General features: G+C 63.8%; 6 protein-coding genes across 6 annotated transcripts; 4 read left to right on the forward strand and 2 right to left on the reverse strand.

Moving 5' to 3' along the window:
* Window positions 1-412: 412 nt before the first annotated feature.
* Window positions 413-3,370, forward strand: PFL1_02406 (uncharacterized protein; the record flags this gene model as incomplete). The annotated part of the gene is made up of 4 exons (XM_007879918.1): window positions 413-443; window positions 515-861; window positions 937-1,605; window positions 1,718-3,370. 4 exons carry the CDS (start codon window positions 413-415, stop codon window positions 3,368-3,370), a joined length of 2,700 nt encoding a protein of 899 aa, XP_007878109.1.
* A 539-nt stretch (window positions 3,371-3,909) lies between these two features.
* Window positions 3,910-7,352, reverse strand: PFL1_02407 (uncharacterized protein; the record flags this gene model as incomplete). Its single annotated transcript, XM_007879919.1, has 3 exons — window positions 3,910-4,083; window positions 4,207-4,347; window positions 4,467-7,352. 3 exons carry the CDS (start codon window positions 7,350-7,352, stop codon window positions 3,910-3,912), a joined length of 3,201 nt encoding a protein of 1,066 aa, XP_007878110.1.
* Window positions 7,353-7,779: 427 nt separating this feature from the next.
* On the forward strand, window positions 7,780-8,865 carry PFL1_02408 (uncharacterized protein; the record flags this gene model as incomplete). Its single annotated transcript, XM_007879920.1, has 4 exons — window positions 7,780-8,019; window positions 8,125-8,404; window positions 8,507-8,575; window positions 8,705-8,865. The coding sequence occupies 4 exons, from the start codon at window positions 7,780-7,782 to the stop codon at window positions 8,863-8,865; spliced, it is 750 nt and encodes a 249-aa protein (XP_007878111.1).
* Window positions 8,866-9,887: 1,022 nt separating this feature from the next.
* Window positions 9,888-10,492, forward strand: PFL1_02409 (uncharacterized protein; the record flags this gene model as incomplete). The annotated part of the gene is made up of 2 exons (XM_007879921.1): window positions 9,888-10,323; window positions 10,425-10,492. 2 exons carry the CDS (start codon window positions 9,888-9,890, stop codon window positions 10,490-10,492), a joined length of 504 nt encoding a protein of 167 aa, XP_007878112.1.
* Window positions 10,493-11,449: 957 nt separating this feature from the next.
* PFL1_02410 (uncharacterized protein) lies at window positions 11,450-12,084 on the forward strand (the record flags this gene model as incomplete). The annotated part of the gene is made up of 2 exons (XM_007879922.1): window positions 11,450-11,888; window positions 12,023-12,084. 2 exons carry the CDS (start codon window positions 11,450-11,452, stop codon window positions 12,082-12,084), a joined length of 501 nt encoding a protein of 166 aa, XP_007878113.1.
* A 486-nt stretch (window positions 12,085-12,570) lies between these two features.
* On the reverse strand, window positions 12,571-13,472 carry PFL1_02411 (uncharacterized protein; the record flags this gene model as incomplete). Its single annotated transcript, XM_007879923.1, has 5 exons — window positions 12,571-12,636; window positions 12,735-12,863; window positions 12,957-13,063; window positions 13,168-13,300; window positions 13,422-13,472. The coding sequence occupies 5 exons, from the start codon at window positions 13,470-13,472 to the stop codon at window positions 12,571-12,573; spliced, it is 486 nt and encodes a 161-aa protein (XP_007878114.1).
* Between the last annotated feature and the right edge of the window lie 550 nt (window positions 13,473-14,022).

Below are 14,022 nucleotides of genomic sequence, written 5' to 3' on the forward strand. Positions count from 1 at the left end.
GTCCGCCGCCGCCCGCCCGCCGACCGCCGCCGTCGCCGCGCTCGCTGCNCGCCNCGCGCCACCNCCGCCNCCNCCCNCCCCGCCACCGCCGCCGTTGCCGCAACTTCTACCACCGCCTCGACAGCACCACCACCACCACCACCACCACTACCACCACCACGACCGCCGCCACCATCAAACGCTCCTCTCCGGCAAGCGCCACAGACTTTTTCCTTCACCACCACAGCCTCTTCGCCGTCGGGCAGGCCCACGAAATCCTCGGCGGGCAGGGCGGCGGCGGCGCCGACGGCTAAGGTGGCCACCGCATCTACCACTGCCACCGGAATCGCCCCGCCGCCCAGTCATACCATCCCGGCTAGCACCAAAACTAGCACCAGCACCAGCACCAGCACCAGCACAAACAGCAACAGCAATGGCAAAAGCGCTCACAACTTGGCAGCCTCGTCGTCACCTTCCACTGGCTCCCGCCGCATCGGACCCAACTACTACTCCTCATCCTCTTCGCCGGCGTTAGCGCCAGCCACATCGTCTCGCCCTTCGCCCTCTCGAGCCGCCCAGCATGATCCTCTACGACCGCCTGGCAAGGCCAAGGCGCGCCGCGACGCGTTTTCGAGCACCCGCCGCTCCAATGTCGAGGTCTACGTCGAGATACCCCTCTCGCCCAGACCGCGGCTGCCCCTTTCATTGCGAAAGAGTGCCGCCGCCGCGTCGCAGAGCTCGCCAAGTCTGCTCGCCGCCGATGCGAGATCTAAAGCCAAAGCAAACGGCACGCTCAAGGCCCACGGCGACGGAGCGGCTCAGCGTGTCACGGGCGGGGGCAGCGGCAGCAGCAGCAGCAGCAGCACGGCGCCCACGAAGGCAGTGAGCGCTTTCGTCCCTCCGCCCCCGCACGGGCCGCCTGTAGCCTCAACCTCTGCACTCCCCTCAACCTCGAAGCCAATCTCGGCGCCGCCGAACGGCGTTGTCAAAGTCAAACCTTCAAAGCTCGAGCTCGCACAGCAGGCCGCGCGGGTCGTTGATACCCTGGCCATTCTGGAAGCGGCTCCCTCCACCGCGAGCAGCAGCAGTGGCAGGCGGCGAGGCGACCGCAGTGGTAACGACGCCCTGCTGCCAAGATCGTCGCCGGAGCATCGGGGGCCCCTGAACCCGGCCGATCCCTTTGGCGAGACGCGGTGGAACTCGCACAAGCGAGTGGCGCGCGGCGACGAGGCGACGTGCTCGTGGCGACTCACGGAGCAGACGATATTCACAGAAGCCAGGAGGTGTAACCGCCGCTTTGTCACGGCCGACGGCCTCGCACGGCATATTCTGGCAGAGCACCTCGAGCCGGAGAGCCAGGGCAGCTCGGCAGCGCCAAAGCCGGCAGAGCACGACGAGCTGCACACCATCTTTGGAGACGAGGACCGTGACCCGCTCGACCTGCTGCCGCCGCGTCAGGATTCGGATCCCCGGCGCTTCTGCCGCTGGGGCTCGTGCAGCAATCGACGGTATCGCGTCGAGGAGCTCGGCAGGCACGTGCTACATCACCTCGAGACGCAGAACGGCCTCAAGCATTCCTGCCCCTTTGCCATGTGCCCCACGACGGCGCTCCTATGCTCAGAGACGGTGAGTTGTGTCGAGGAACACGGACGGCTGCGTTCCACTTGGCCTGGCTGTCGTTCTGTATCAGGAGCGCTTACAACGCCGACGAGCTACCGCCCCGACGACTCCGGCGTAGGCCCTTCAAAGCCACCTCGAGATCTACCACCGCGACCCGTGGACCGAGGCGGACCTGCGGCCCATCTTTGAGCCGCTCCGCGTCGATCGCACCGCGCTCAAACCGCCCCCGCCGCTCCCGGGTGCCGGCACGGCGGAAGAGGCGCGGCTGCTCAACCCCATCGTGACGATGCTCGGCACCAAGCAGACCATCTCGCCCGTCATGCGGCCCGGCCACGTCCGCAAGGTGGTCCCACCCCCGCCGACCGACGAAGAGTGGCCCCTGGTCAAGGAGAAGCGCAACATCCTCGGCCTGCCCGTGGAGCCGGGCGAGGAGGGCTACTGCTGGCCGTGGCCAAAGGTACTGCCCAAGCTCGAGTTCCGCCGAGAGCAGAAGCGACGCGCCAGGGAGGCTGCGGCCGCCATTGACGAGGGCTTCATTCCTCGGCGCAGCCAGATGCGCGGTCAGCCGTTTGAGGTGGTCGACATTGAGCGGCCGCAGACCCTGGCTACGCTGCGCGGCATAGAGCAGGGTCGCCTCGCCACCCAGGCAGACATACGACGCGCCCAATCGCGGCTGGTGGGCGTCGTTCTTCCCAATGTGGAAGGGCTCACGGAGACGCTGGGCAACGCGTCGTTGCGGGCCCTCGTCATGCTCGAAGAGGAAGAGGGGCTGGAGAAGGAGACGGTGCTCAAGCCGCCCAAGGAGGATGGGACGGATACAGCATCCTCCTCAGAGCCGAGCAGCCAGCCTGCTTTGCATCCGATCCCCCTCGTCAAAGACGAGGCAAACGACGCGGAGGCGTCGGTGCAAGACGGGCCGTCAAAGTCAGGCGCGGTCGCTGGGAAACCCAGTGGGTCCGACTCTGGGAGTCAGACGCCGGTGCTCGAAAAGCAACGCGCGCCTCGTCTCCGTAGCGAAGGATCGGCCGAAGCGTCGACGATGGTCGCAGAGGTGGTGGTGCCCATGCGCGCCACTATGGACGATCGGGTCCTCTACGTCGACCTCGACGAGCTCCCACCTCCTTCTCCTGCGGCTTCCCGGCGGCCCAAGATGGAAGAATCGATGCTCGACGGTGGCGGCATCGCCATCGGTGCTGTTGACCGCGGCATCGGTAGCAGCAGCAGCGGCAGCGGCAGCAGCCGGGGACGGGGCCGTGGAAGGGGACGGCCACGGGGCGGGGGCCGTGGTCGCGGACGGGGACGAGGACGAGGACGTGGACGAGGAGGGATGACGTCTCTAGCCTCGGTGCCATCACGCCAAGGCGCATCCTCTTCCATCCCCATGGCGTCGCATCGCTCTGGACCACCCGTCTTCAACGGCAACGGCAGCGGCGAGGGAAAGGAAAAGGTTGGGGTGAATGGCGCGCTGAAACGGACGCGACCGACTTTCGACCTCACCTCGTCGCGGCCCAACGTCGTCGTCTCGATCCCAGCCGCGCAGCAGCGCGCCTCGAAAAAAGTCAAGCTCGACCTCGACTTCGACCTCGACCTCCCCGATCGACCCGCCACGTCTGTCGTGGCTGCTCCTGCTCCTACCTCGGTGCGCGGAACGACAGCGGGGAACCATCAGGGATCGCTGGATACGTGGTTGACACCGCGACACCACCATCGCGGGGCAGCAGCAGCAGCCGACCTCTCTTCCCCGCTCAGCGAGGCTTCTGAACGCATCTAGTCGTGGCTCGAGTGCGCCTGCCGCTCTCCGATATCGATCTATGTAGACTTGGATGTATTACCAGCGTGACGTTATCCTCTTTTTTTCCCCCCTTTCGGCATCGCTTCGGATGTGGTGGGTGCGACGCTGATGGCCCAGTGGCGCTGCAGCTGGATCGTCTGCGGTCGTCCTCCCGCCAACTGAAAGCCCTCTGGTTGTTCTGGTTGTGAGCAACACAAGCCAAGGACGCCTTGGTCAGTGTCTGGGCAGAGGCACCCTGGTGGGCCCTGAAGATGTGCTTGGCAGCTCATGTGCCAAGGTCGACCTAGAGCGCCGGCTCGAGATGCCGCCACCGTCGCCAGTCCAGTCCAGTCGAGTCAGATCTGCAACGCCAGGCCGACCAATCCAAGCCTGCTCCTCAAGGCCCACAGACCCGCCCGAGCAGCTTGTCAATCAAGGATCGAAGCGCGACGAAGGGCAATCTCGGGCATTCCAGTTTCTACCTCTACAGATGGATGGGAGCGACAAGATCCGAAAGGGGGGACCAGCCTGCGCGGGTTTCAGCCGACCTGGAGCTTCCTCTTGCCCCTGCCCTTGGACATGGCCTCGATGCGCGCCCGCACCGCATCCTCGTCCATGTCCAGACCCGACTTTTCGTACATCTCCGTCGTCTTGGCGGCAATGTGCTGCGCCCGGACGTACTTGAGCGCCGCCAGGTTGAACCCGATCGTCGTCTGCCATTGGCGATGCGGAGCAAAGAGGGCAGAACACTGTCAGCTCCTTTTTTTTTTTCGCAGAGCGGAGATTGCGACACGACAAGGGACAAGGGACAAGACGGTCCATCTGCAACTGCTCACCTTCTGGCGGGCGAGGGCGTTGCGCAGGTGTCCGCGCAGCGAGACGAGCGTCGGCCGCATGACCCTGTTAGATACGATCTGGGCGTGGTGAGTGCGCAGCAGGAAGAAGAGGATGCGCGAGACGAGCGTCGTGTTCCACTCCTGCCGTCATCGAGGTCATCAACAAGTGCCAAGCAAAAAAGGGGGCGTCAAGAAAGGTCAGCACCGGCGAGCAGGGTATCGGAGCGACGCCCGGACGACAACGACAAGCCACAACGCACCTTTCTTGCCCAATGGTCGAGGAAGCGCAGCAGGCTGAGCACCTTGTCAAACGGCAGCACCAGTAGCGCGTCTTCGAGCTGCGCGGGCAGGATCTTTTCGACCGTCTTGAGCACGTACTTTTGCGCGCTCACCTCCTCGTCGACGGTGCGCTTGCCGTCCGACTCGAACGCCGACACGACGAGGGCGTGGAAGGGCGGCGGGGGCACATTGTTCTTGATGGCCAGCTCGCGCGCCGCAATGTCAGCGTCGGCGATGTCGAGCGCCTCGATCAGCCGCTCGCCCGCCACCATCGTCTCGGCCGTCGACTTGGACACGGCCGTCGACTCCGGACCGCTCGGCACTGCCGAGTCGGGGTCGGCACCGTCGGCCAGCGAGCCGATGGCGCGACCCTCGTCGCGCGAGGTGGCCGCCGCCGCAGAGTCGTAGGCCCGCTCCAGCTCGCGCTCGCGCTCCTCCTCGAGGAACAGGGGCTCGTCGGTCTTTTCCCACGTCCGGATCGACCGGTCCGCACCCGCCGTCACGACCATCTGGCCCCGATGTCCGGGCGTGACCGCCCACACCTCGCCGTGGTGGCCCTCGAGCTGCTGGATGAGCTCGAAGCGGTCGCCGTCCCAGTGCTTGAGCATGCCGTCCTTGCCGACGGTCCAGAAGTGGTGCGAGTCGCCCTGCCTGCCGCCAAACAGCCCGCCGCCCTGCTGGCCGTGCTCGAAGCAGACGCCCATGATGCTCTCGTCGTGGGCAAAGATCGACTTGTGGCAGTCGCCAAAGTCGAGGCCCCAGATCTTGACATTCTTGTCGGCCGACACGGTGACGCACAGCTTGCTGTCCTGCGAAATGTCGAGCGACAGCACCGGCAGCTTGTGGCCGTAGAGCGAGAGGAAGAACTTGAGCGAGTCCGAGTAAAACACCTTGACCGTGTTGTCGAGGAGCGAGAGCGCCAGCAGCTTGCCGTTGGGCGAGAAACGCGCGCACAGGACGTCGTCGGTCATCTTGAGCGTGCGGACGTGCACCAGCGCCAGCTGCGGCGGGCCCTTGGCCGGCTTCTGCTTTGGTTCCGTGTCGTCGTCGTGGTCGTCGTCGTCGTCGTCGGACTCGTCGTCGCTGCTCTCCTCGGCCCGCATCTCAAAGTCCCAGAACTTGACGTCCTTGTCGGCGCTGGCGCTGACGCACCCGAGGCCGTCGGGCCGCATGGCGATGCTCCACAGCGGGCCCTCGTGCGCCTGGATCGTCTCGATGGCGATGCCGGCGCGGACGTCGAAGCTGCGGAGCGTGCCGTCCTTGCAGCCGACGAGGACGTGCTGGTCCCCCGGGAGCCAGGCGACGCTGAGCGCGTACGAGCAGGGCAGCGTCCGGACGCACCGCCCGGTCTGGACGTTCCAGATCTTGAGCTGACCCGCACCGCACGCGGTGGCCAGCAGCGAGTCATCCGACGAGAGAGCGATGGCACGCACGTCGGCGCGGTGGCCGGGCAGGTCAAGGGCAGATGCCAGCACGGGCTCGATGGGCTCGGCCTTTTCCGCCTTGCTCTTGGGCGGCGGCGGGATGTTGTGGACCTCGATGGCGTTGGTCGAGAGAGCGCAAAGCAGGCTGAGTCCGATCTTGTTGGAGCTCGTCGACTCCGGAACGACGGTGCTGAAGCTGCGCAGCTTGCCCGCCGTCGGCCGGACGTTGGTGTACGCCTCGATGCGATCGGCCCAGGTGACTTCGATGGACCCCTCGTCGTCCTCGGCACCGGCACCAGCACCGGCGGCGGCATCGCCCTGCTTTCCCTTGGCCTTCTTTTCGGCCTTCTCCTTCATCCTCTTGCGCCTACGTGCCATCTTCTTGGCCACTTCGTCCGATGTTCGGAGGCGGAAGATCTGGACCGCCTTGTCGGTGCTCGACACGGCGATGTAGCCCTGGCCTGCGAGGGCCGTGTTGCCGCAGAACTGGATCTGCGAGACGCGGTGGTTGCTCAAAAGCGGCACCGAGCCCCGCGGGATGAGGAACTTGGACGTCGTCGCCGTCGTCGCTGCAGAGCCGGCCAGTGCGGCGTCGTCGTCAGGCTTGCTGAGCCCGCTGATGCCGTTGATGAGGGCCTCTGCCGAGATCTCCCACACCCGCATTTCACCCTCGGAGCTGCCGGTGAGAACGAGTGCTGCGCCGTCGTGCACGTCGTCTGCGCTCTCGCCGTCCCTTGTCGGTTTCGAGCCGCTGGAGAGGAGCGGCACCTCCTGCGACACTGCGAGGCTCCAGATCTCGCCTCGTCCGGGCACCACAGTCTCTACGCAGTGCTGAAGCGAGAGGTCCCAGAGCTTGACGAGGCCATCCTTGGACGAGCTGAGCAGATAGCCGGGGGCGGAGGAGCTGCTGGAAGAGGCGGCGGCGGTAGCATTGGCAGAGGACGAAGGGCCTGATTCGGAAGCAGCCACTGGCGTGTGGATGAAGGCGACGGCGGTGACTGCGTCCCTGTGGCCGCGGAGACGGAAGAGGCCGGTCTCTGCGACGACGTCCCACAAGATGACATCGGTATCGAGGCTTGCGCTGGCGAGGCGGAGGCCCTGGCTGTCGAAGGCGAGGGAGGTGACTGCCTTTTTGTGGCCGTTGAGCGTGATGGTGGTGGAGGCGGACTGTGCGGACCAGATGCGGATGCTGCCGTCCTCGTAGCCGACGGCAAAGGTGTCTTTGTTGAAGGGGCTGCGTGCGAGTGCGGTGACTTTTGAGCGGTGACCGACCTCGTGCCAGGTCGAGAGGAGGAGGCCCTTTTTGACGTCCCACACGAGTACGTCTTCGAGTGCGGGTACGAATGCGACCTTTGCGTTGGAGTCGAGGATTGAGTTGGAGGTAGGGGATGCGATGAGGCCAAAGGCCTGGGTGGGTGCGTGGCGGAGGTAGGAGCGGACCATGGCGGCGAGGTCTGCGGACCGCTTCGGGTCCTGCGCGCGCGATAGGAATGGACAGACAGAGAGAGGCTGTACTTGGTTCCGAGAGAGTCGTCGATGGTGGTAGCTTGGCGTCGAGGAGGTGGCGAGCGAGGCGTTAACTTGCTCGACTGCCTCAGCCGCCAGAGAGGGTAACGCGCCGCTCGCCCGCACTTTTCCTCATTTCTTCCGGGCGCCCACAAAAATTTCGCAGAGGGGCCGCTCCACTGCCTCTTTTTTTCGGGAGTCGGCCAACACGGCTCCACCAGCTCAAAAGCCACCGGCGCGGGGCCCTTTGCCAGGCACGTCGTCTTTGGCCTGGCCCACCTCGCGCCTTTTCCCCCTCTCTCCCCTCTACCACCACCTCTCGGTCACTGCTGCTGCCGCCACTAGAAAGCGAAGGCACGCCAACATGAGCAGCAGTCAGATCTACAGCCAGCCTTCGCTAACCGGCTCAGGCACCCACGAGTCGGCACAGCTCGCCATCGCCATCGATGCCCTCAAGGCCAACCCCAACCCGGTCCGCCTCGAGGACTTTGCCCTCTCAAACGCCCTACCCACCCTCCTCGACCCCAACAGCAACCTATTCCACCGCTTCAAGTCTCACGAGCGCGTACAGCACGATACAAAGACCGACCTATGGACTTACAAGGTGCGCACCGGCCCGCCCTGACCCCGCTTGCCGCCACGACAACTGCCGCGAGCTGACATCTTCTCCGTTCATATCATCCCACCACCTCCCTCACCCCCGCCCCAGCCGGATTTCAACCTACATTCACCCGCCGACCTCGTAAAGCTGCTCAAGGAGCGCTACCACCATCCGGGTGCTGGTTCGACCAAGTCCACGAGCGCCGGGATGCGCCTCGCTGAGCTGCGCGAATCCTACCCGGCCGCAAAGGAGGCCATCGAGGAGCTGTCCAAGCACGAGCCCAGAGAGGACCGCGAGGTCCTCGTCCTGCGCGGCCAGAAGGATAACGCCATCAAGCAGGTCTTTTGGAACCCGCTGCGCGGATCAGAGGCAAAGGGCGTCGATGAAGGTCAGTCGATGGGTGCCCTCCACTGCAGACTCTGATCCCCCCCTTGGGCCTGGCTGACGCTCGGGATCGCCCTCGTACACCATCCTCCTTCTGCGCCACCAGAGTTCAAGACGATCTGGCACGAGCTCAAGGTGCCGGACCTGGTAGACCTACCAAAGGAGCTCGAAAAGGGTACGTCCGTGCACACTCTCCCTCTTCCAATCCCCCATCGTTTCCCGTCTCTAACACGCCTCCCGCCTCCCTCCTCCCTCCTTCGCTCGCCTCGCTTGTCACCGCCACCTCCTCGCCGGGTGTGCGCAGAGGGTCTCAGTACCACCGACATGCTCGACGCCCCCATCCCGGCCAGCGCCCTCGCCAAGAAGAAAAAGGGCAAAAAGGGACCCGGGCAGCGCCGCTTCAAGCTGCAAAACACCCACCTCGAGGGCGTCGACCTCAGCACCGATTTCATCAAGAAGCCCTAGCCTCACGGAGGCAACGGCCCGGCGGTCCCTCCGCACGTGGCCTCTCCTCGTCGCTTATCTCCATCCTCATTCCTGTATTTGTACCCGTCCCAGCATTCTGCCTCGCAGCATCCATGGCCCAGAGCGATTCAGCCAGTCAATCCATCATCCGCTATCCTATCGTCCTGGCTGGTGCCGATGTGTAAGATTCACGCCGCCGGCATATCCAGGCATCAAGCGGGCACAAAAAGTCGCGCTAACATCAAGCTTGGTGCGGGTTGCGTCTGCCTAGTTGCTCGGCCTCATCCCCTTGACTCCCCCATCGACGAGCTGTCCAACCGCGGAATCCCCTCGACCCTTGTAGGACTCCATCAGCCTCGGACCAAAGGGCTCCGGTCGAGATGAACTGAGACTGCATGCCGCGAGCTCTTGCAATGCCCCCACCCTTCGTTCCGAGGCTTTCTCTCTCTCTGTACTTCTATACGCTTTCCCGACTCCGCGGAGCACGGGACACGGCGAGCGATCTCCTCGACGCGCAACATGTCGGCACACGCTCGTCGGCGCCCTCGTACCCCCGCCTCCCTCTTTTTCGGCAGCTGCAGCTACTGCTTCTGCGTCGCCATCCATCATTGCTCTGGCCGAAGCCGATGGCTCGTCGGCCCTTGTACGGGATGAAGCTCGCACGTTCTGCGCAGCCGCGACGGCCCGCGCGTACAACGACGCTCGCTCGGGCATGCATGACCGATGGTGGGGGCAGGGACGGGGGAAGTACGCGCGAGCCTCGGGATGTGGGGCAGGAAGCCGGGAGTCGTCCCGTGTTGTCATCTTTCCCCTCTGCTGACTAGTGGGGCAAGGTGGGTGGTGGGGCAGGTTCGGCGAGGCGGGGTCGTTTGATCGAGCAGTGTCCCAATCTGCTCCCCAGCGAGCCCCGCCCGGCGAGCTCAATCGGCCAACGACGGTATAAATAGTCGGGACCTTGGACCTCCCTGTCCATCCCTCTATCATCCACCCCTTCGAGCAAGAACAACACCCAAGCAAGCAAGATGAAGTTCGACGCCCTTGTCACCATCCTCTCCGTCGCCCTCTTGGGCACCGTAGCTCGTGCTCAATCACACGTTTCGCCCATCCTCAACCCGCCCGATGAGCCCGCCGTCGAACCCACTCCCTTCGAACAGCCCTGCAACCTGCCGAAGCTTCCGACCGGGGCGACCAACGTCCTCTACTACCAGATCCCGGGCACTGGCTTCCTCCGAATCTACAAGGACGGGCACGGCATTGAGGTGATTGGCTATGCCAGGTACGACTCGTCCTGCACACTGTGGCGCATCGTGGAGCGAGGCGTCGACGTCCCGTTGATTGGCCTGCAGTCGGGCCAAGAGACCCCCTGCCCGGGGAACGATGACCTGCCCAAGGCGTGCGACTACTTCAGCAGTCCCAGGAACCCCAACAAGTACACCTTTGGCCACTTCTTCCTCCTCGGTGAGTGCTCAGGTCAGCATTGCGATCCATGGCGCTCGAGTACCCTTGCTGACGCTGTACGATCCATGGGCCCCTTACCCGTTGCCGATGCGACGGCGTAGAGGACAAGAGCTACAACCACCCGCACAACCTCGGCAGGTTCCACTGGACCTCCCCTAGCTCTTCCTGACTGATCAAAGGGACCGTGGACGTTGCCAGCGTAGGCGGCGAATCGCTGTGACGCGTCGATTCCTCCTGCAACGTTACTCTCTCTTCGACTCAGGCTGTCCGTCCAAGGCTGCTGCTGCTAGATACTGCTGCGGCTCTGCTCGAGACTTATGTCCGACTTGTCCACATCCATGACATTACTGGCTTCTCGCACCACTTCTTCATTACTGTTTGCTTCGCACTGCGCTGTCCGGCCCCCCAACGTGTGCGGTTATTTGAAACGCTCGCAGACATCTCGCTCCGGTACGAGAAAGGCAAAGCTGATCATTGGCCGCTATGGACCTGGAGCCTCCTGGCCGACGCTGTCCTCGAAGCGGGCTACACCCATATTCCTACCACAGCTGATTGTCTATCCCCCTCACCGTTCATCATCGGCGCCGCAAGCCCGACCGTGTGGGATGTAGTCGCAGATCACCGGCTGTGACATCCGGGGGGCTCCACTTCGAGTTGCAGTAGTCATGGGACGATGTCTTGTAGCGCCCCGTCAAGAGACTGAAGATGGCGTTGTGTACGTCTTTGTGGGCACTATCGGATCGCACTCCGGGACCTGGTCAGCGTGGCACTTTATGAGCTTTGGGCTGATGGTGGAGCCGATGAAACCTGATACACATGTAGGTATGACAGCCACCGAGGGCTGACCGGCTTGGCGTAGGGCCTCGACGTAAGCGGAACCCGCCAGACGAAGATGCCCTGTCCCGCCCTGTTCATGAATGCTTCGTCGTACGATCGGGCTCGTGCATTTGGGTTGAGTGGGGGGCTGGTGGGTATGGCAGCCTCGAAGAGCAGCTAGCGTGCCTCGCCTCGCTCGGCGACGTACGTATAAGTAGAGCCATAGGTGGGGCGTCGAGGGAAGCCTCTCCCTGTTCTGTACCCCAATCCCCTGTCCTAAACATCCAGCAGCACCAACCGACCAAACAGCATGAAGCTCACACTCGCCTCCCTTTCCATCCTGTCCATGGCACTGGGTGCCTGGGCACGGCCGCCCGCGTCAGGGCCCTATGGAGACGCCGGGACGACGGTTGGTGGCGAACCAAGCGATACGATTCCCGTGACCGTCGACTTCAAGCCCGTCCCGCAGGGCTCGACCAACGTCCGATACTACCACATACAGCAGAACGGCACGCTGCGGATCTACACGCGTCCTGATGGCGTCAAGTCGCTGTCGTACGTCAGCGCCAACTACATGCCCAGGACGTGGCAGCTCGGCGACAACCAGAGCCACGCATGGCTGTGGGTCTCCCTGAACGCGGCGGACGAGATCCCGTGCGGCAAGCGCCCTCGCGCGCCAGGCAACGACCACCTGTACTCGGCCTGCGAGTACTTTAGCGATCCCCGTCACTTTGACGACTACCGCTTTGGTACCTTCTACCTCGTCGGAACGTGTTCCGACGCCCTTGAAGATCTGCCCTACGCGCCTCGGACCTTGCGGGCTGACCGCCCTCCTCTGACTTTGCCTCCTTGGACCAATCTGGACCGCAACGATGCTCTACAGTCGACGGCAATGCCAAGAACTCTCATCCCGTCGGACCGTTCACGTCGTTCTCGCGCACCTGAAGTCGTCGTAGTCGATCGACCCAGCATAGGCGCAAGCGTCCTCGGTCGCTCCGCCATCGCGTCCCGTCTCCATGCGCCCCTCACTGCCGCCACAGACGGCGACCGTGCCTCCGTGCGCAGCTGGGCGGATGTATGGGTGCGCATGCGCGAGCGCGGGCGCGAGTCTGTCCTATCAACGGGGCCGAGTCCATCGGCCATCGTCGTGTTCGGCCTACCGTATCTGGATGGACGCTGCAACCGCACTTCAAAAAGAGACGCGTAGTGCCATCGTAGATCACCGTGGCCCTGTCTGGCTCTCGATATCCGCACGAACCGCTTATGCCTAATGAAACGCCCCTCCTCAACACGAGCTGTCTGTCTCTGTGCTTCTGACCTCCGAGTGGCCGTAATAGCGTTTCGTCCCGCTTTCAGCGGGCTGCCGCCAACGGTCGCGGAGAACATCGTTTCGATCGGGATCATGAGCGATGCTAGAAACTTGCGGTACTGCTACGCCGACACCGCCGCGGCGCCCTGCCCTGCCCCTCTTTGTTGCTGCTGCTGCTGGATGAGCTTCTGCTCGCCGGTCGGCCGGGAAAAGGGAGAAGCGGGTGTGACATGGTCAGCAGGAGTCACAACGACAGCTCTCGGTACGTGTCACGCGTCCCACTCACCGCCCTCATGATTTCTGTGACGGTCTGCAGGTTGTCCTGCTTGCGCATGATGGTCTCTTGTAGCTGCTCGAGGTTCTTTGTGACGAATTCGATCTTTTGGGCGTACATTTTCTTCGCATCGGCCGTGGACTAGCAGACGGAGAGGGACGCGGGGCTGTAGGTCAGCATCGAGTGCAGAAAGAGGCTCTTGTCCGAGGCGGAGGGGAGCAAAGAGCGTCTCACCTTTTCGACAAAGTAGCCTGTCCCGACGTCGACGATGACGTTTTCGAGATCGGCGAGCTTGCCGGGGACGTAGAGGGACGAAGTGAGGGGCACCAGCGTCGTCTTGTCTGTGAGGTAGGATTGCCAGCGGGTGAGCGAGGCGGTGATGTCGGAAGGAAGGTGAGCTCAGAAGGCGGATGGCGCCCGATGACTAGGGGTTCGGGCTGCGCACCTGCGTTTTCTGGCTTGATGGAGTCGACGCACTCGATGCAGCTCTTGAACTTTGCCTGTGCGCCCTTGAGCTGTCCGAACGAAGAGGTGAGATGCTGGATCTCGGACTCGAGCTGCTTCTTGACCTCGACGAGCTGATGCGGTGGCGATGAGGTGAGCAAGGGCGGAGGGCCGAAGAGGGCGAGCGTCAGTTGACTGTCCTGCCGCCGCACGCTCGCTGGCTCGCTCGCAGTGAGAGGTGGAGGGTGGGCTCACCTGTGGCAGGTCCAGCGATGTGACGTCGACCTGTTGGCCCTGGTTCGACATGTTGGGCGAGACGAAGTGAGTTGAGCGATTGTGCCGAGGCGGCGTGGGCCAGAGTTGCAGGCAGTGGTCCTTGAAGTCGAGGATTGGCGTCGAGATGGAGGGAAGGAGAAGGGTCGGGTGGAGTGCGAGTCAAAGTGTTGGTCTGTCAGGTTGGCTGGCCGTGCGCTCGCAGGCTCGAGCTGGGCTTCTTCTCGCCGGCTTGGCTCGGCCCCGATGACGGGATCTAACTGTATTTCCCGATTTGATCTCGATTCCTGATTCGAACCCCGATCTGCCAGCTGGCCACCGGATGTCGGCAAGGGGGCGGTTGCGTGGGCCGAGAGGGGCACGGCTGGATTTTCACGCCCAACCAGCCAGCAGGCTCAAAGCGCGGGGCCACGCACAGAGGCATGCGACCCTGAGGCAGCAAGCAAGCAAGGCAGACAGCCAGACAGGCAGACAGGCAGGCGGCAGGCAGCAGGCAGCGGGCAGGCAGGCAAGGCAGCGTCGTCTGGCCCGCCTGCGTTACGCCCAGGATCGCTTCGAGTCGACCGACCCCTTCGACCCACGA

The sequence above is a fragment of the Pseudozyma flocculosa genome (genome assembly GCF_000417875.1).
Source record: "Pseudozyma flocculosa PF-1 unplaced genomic scaffold scaffold00006, whole genome shotgun sequence".
Lineage (NCBI taxonomy): Eukaryota > Fungi > Basidiomycota > Ustilaginomycetes > Ustilaginales > Ustilaginaceae > Pseudozyma > Pseudozyma flocculosa.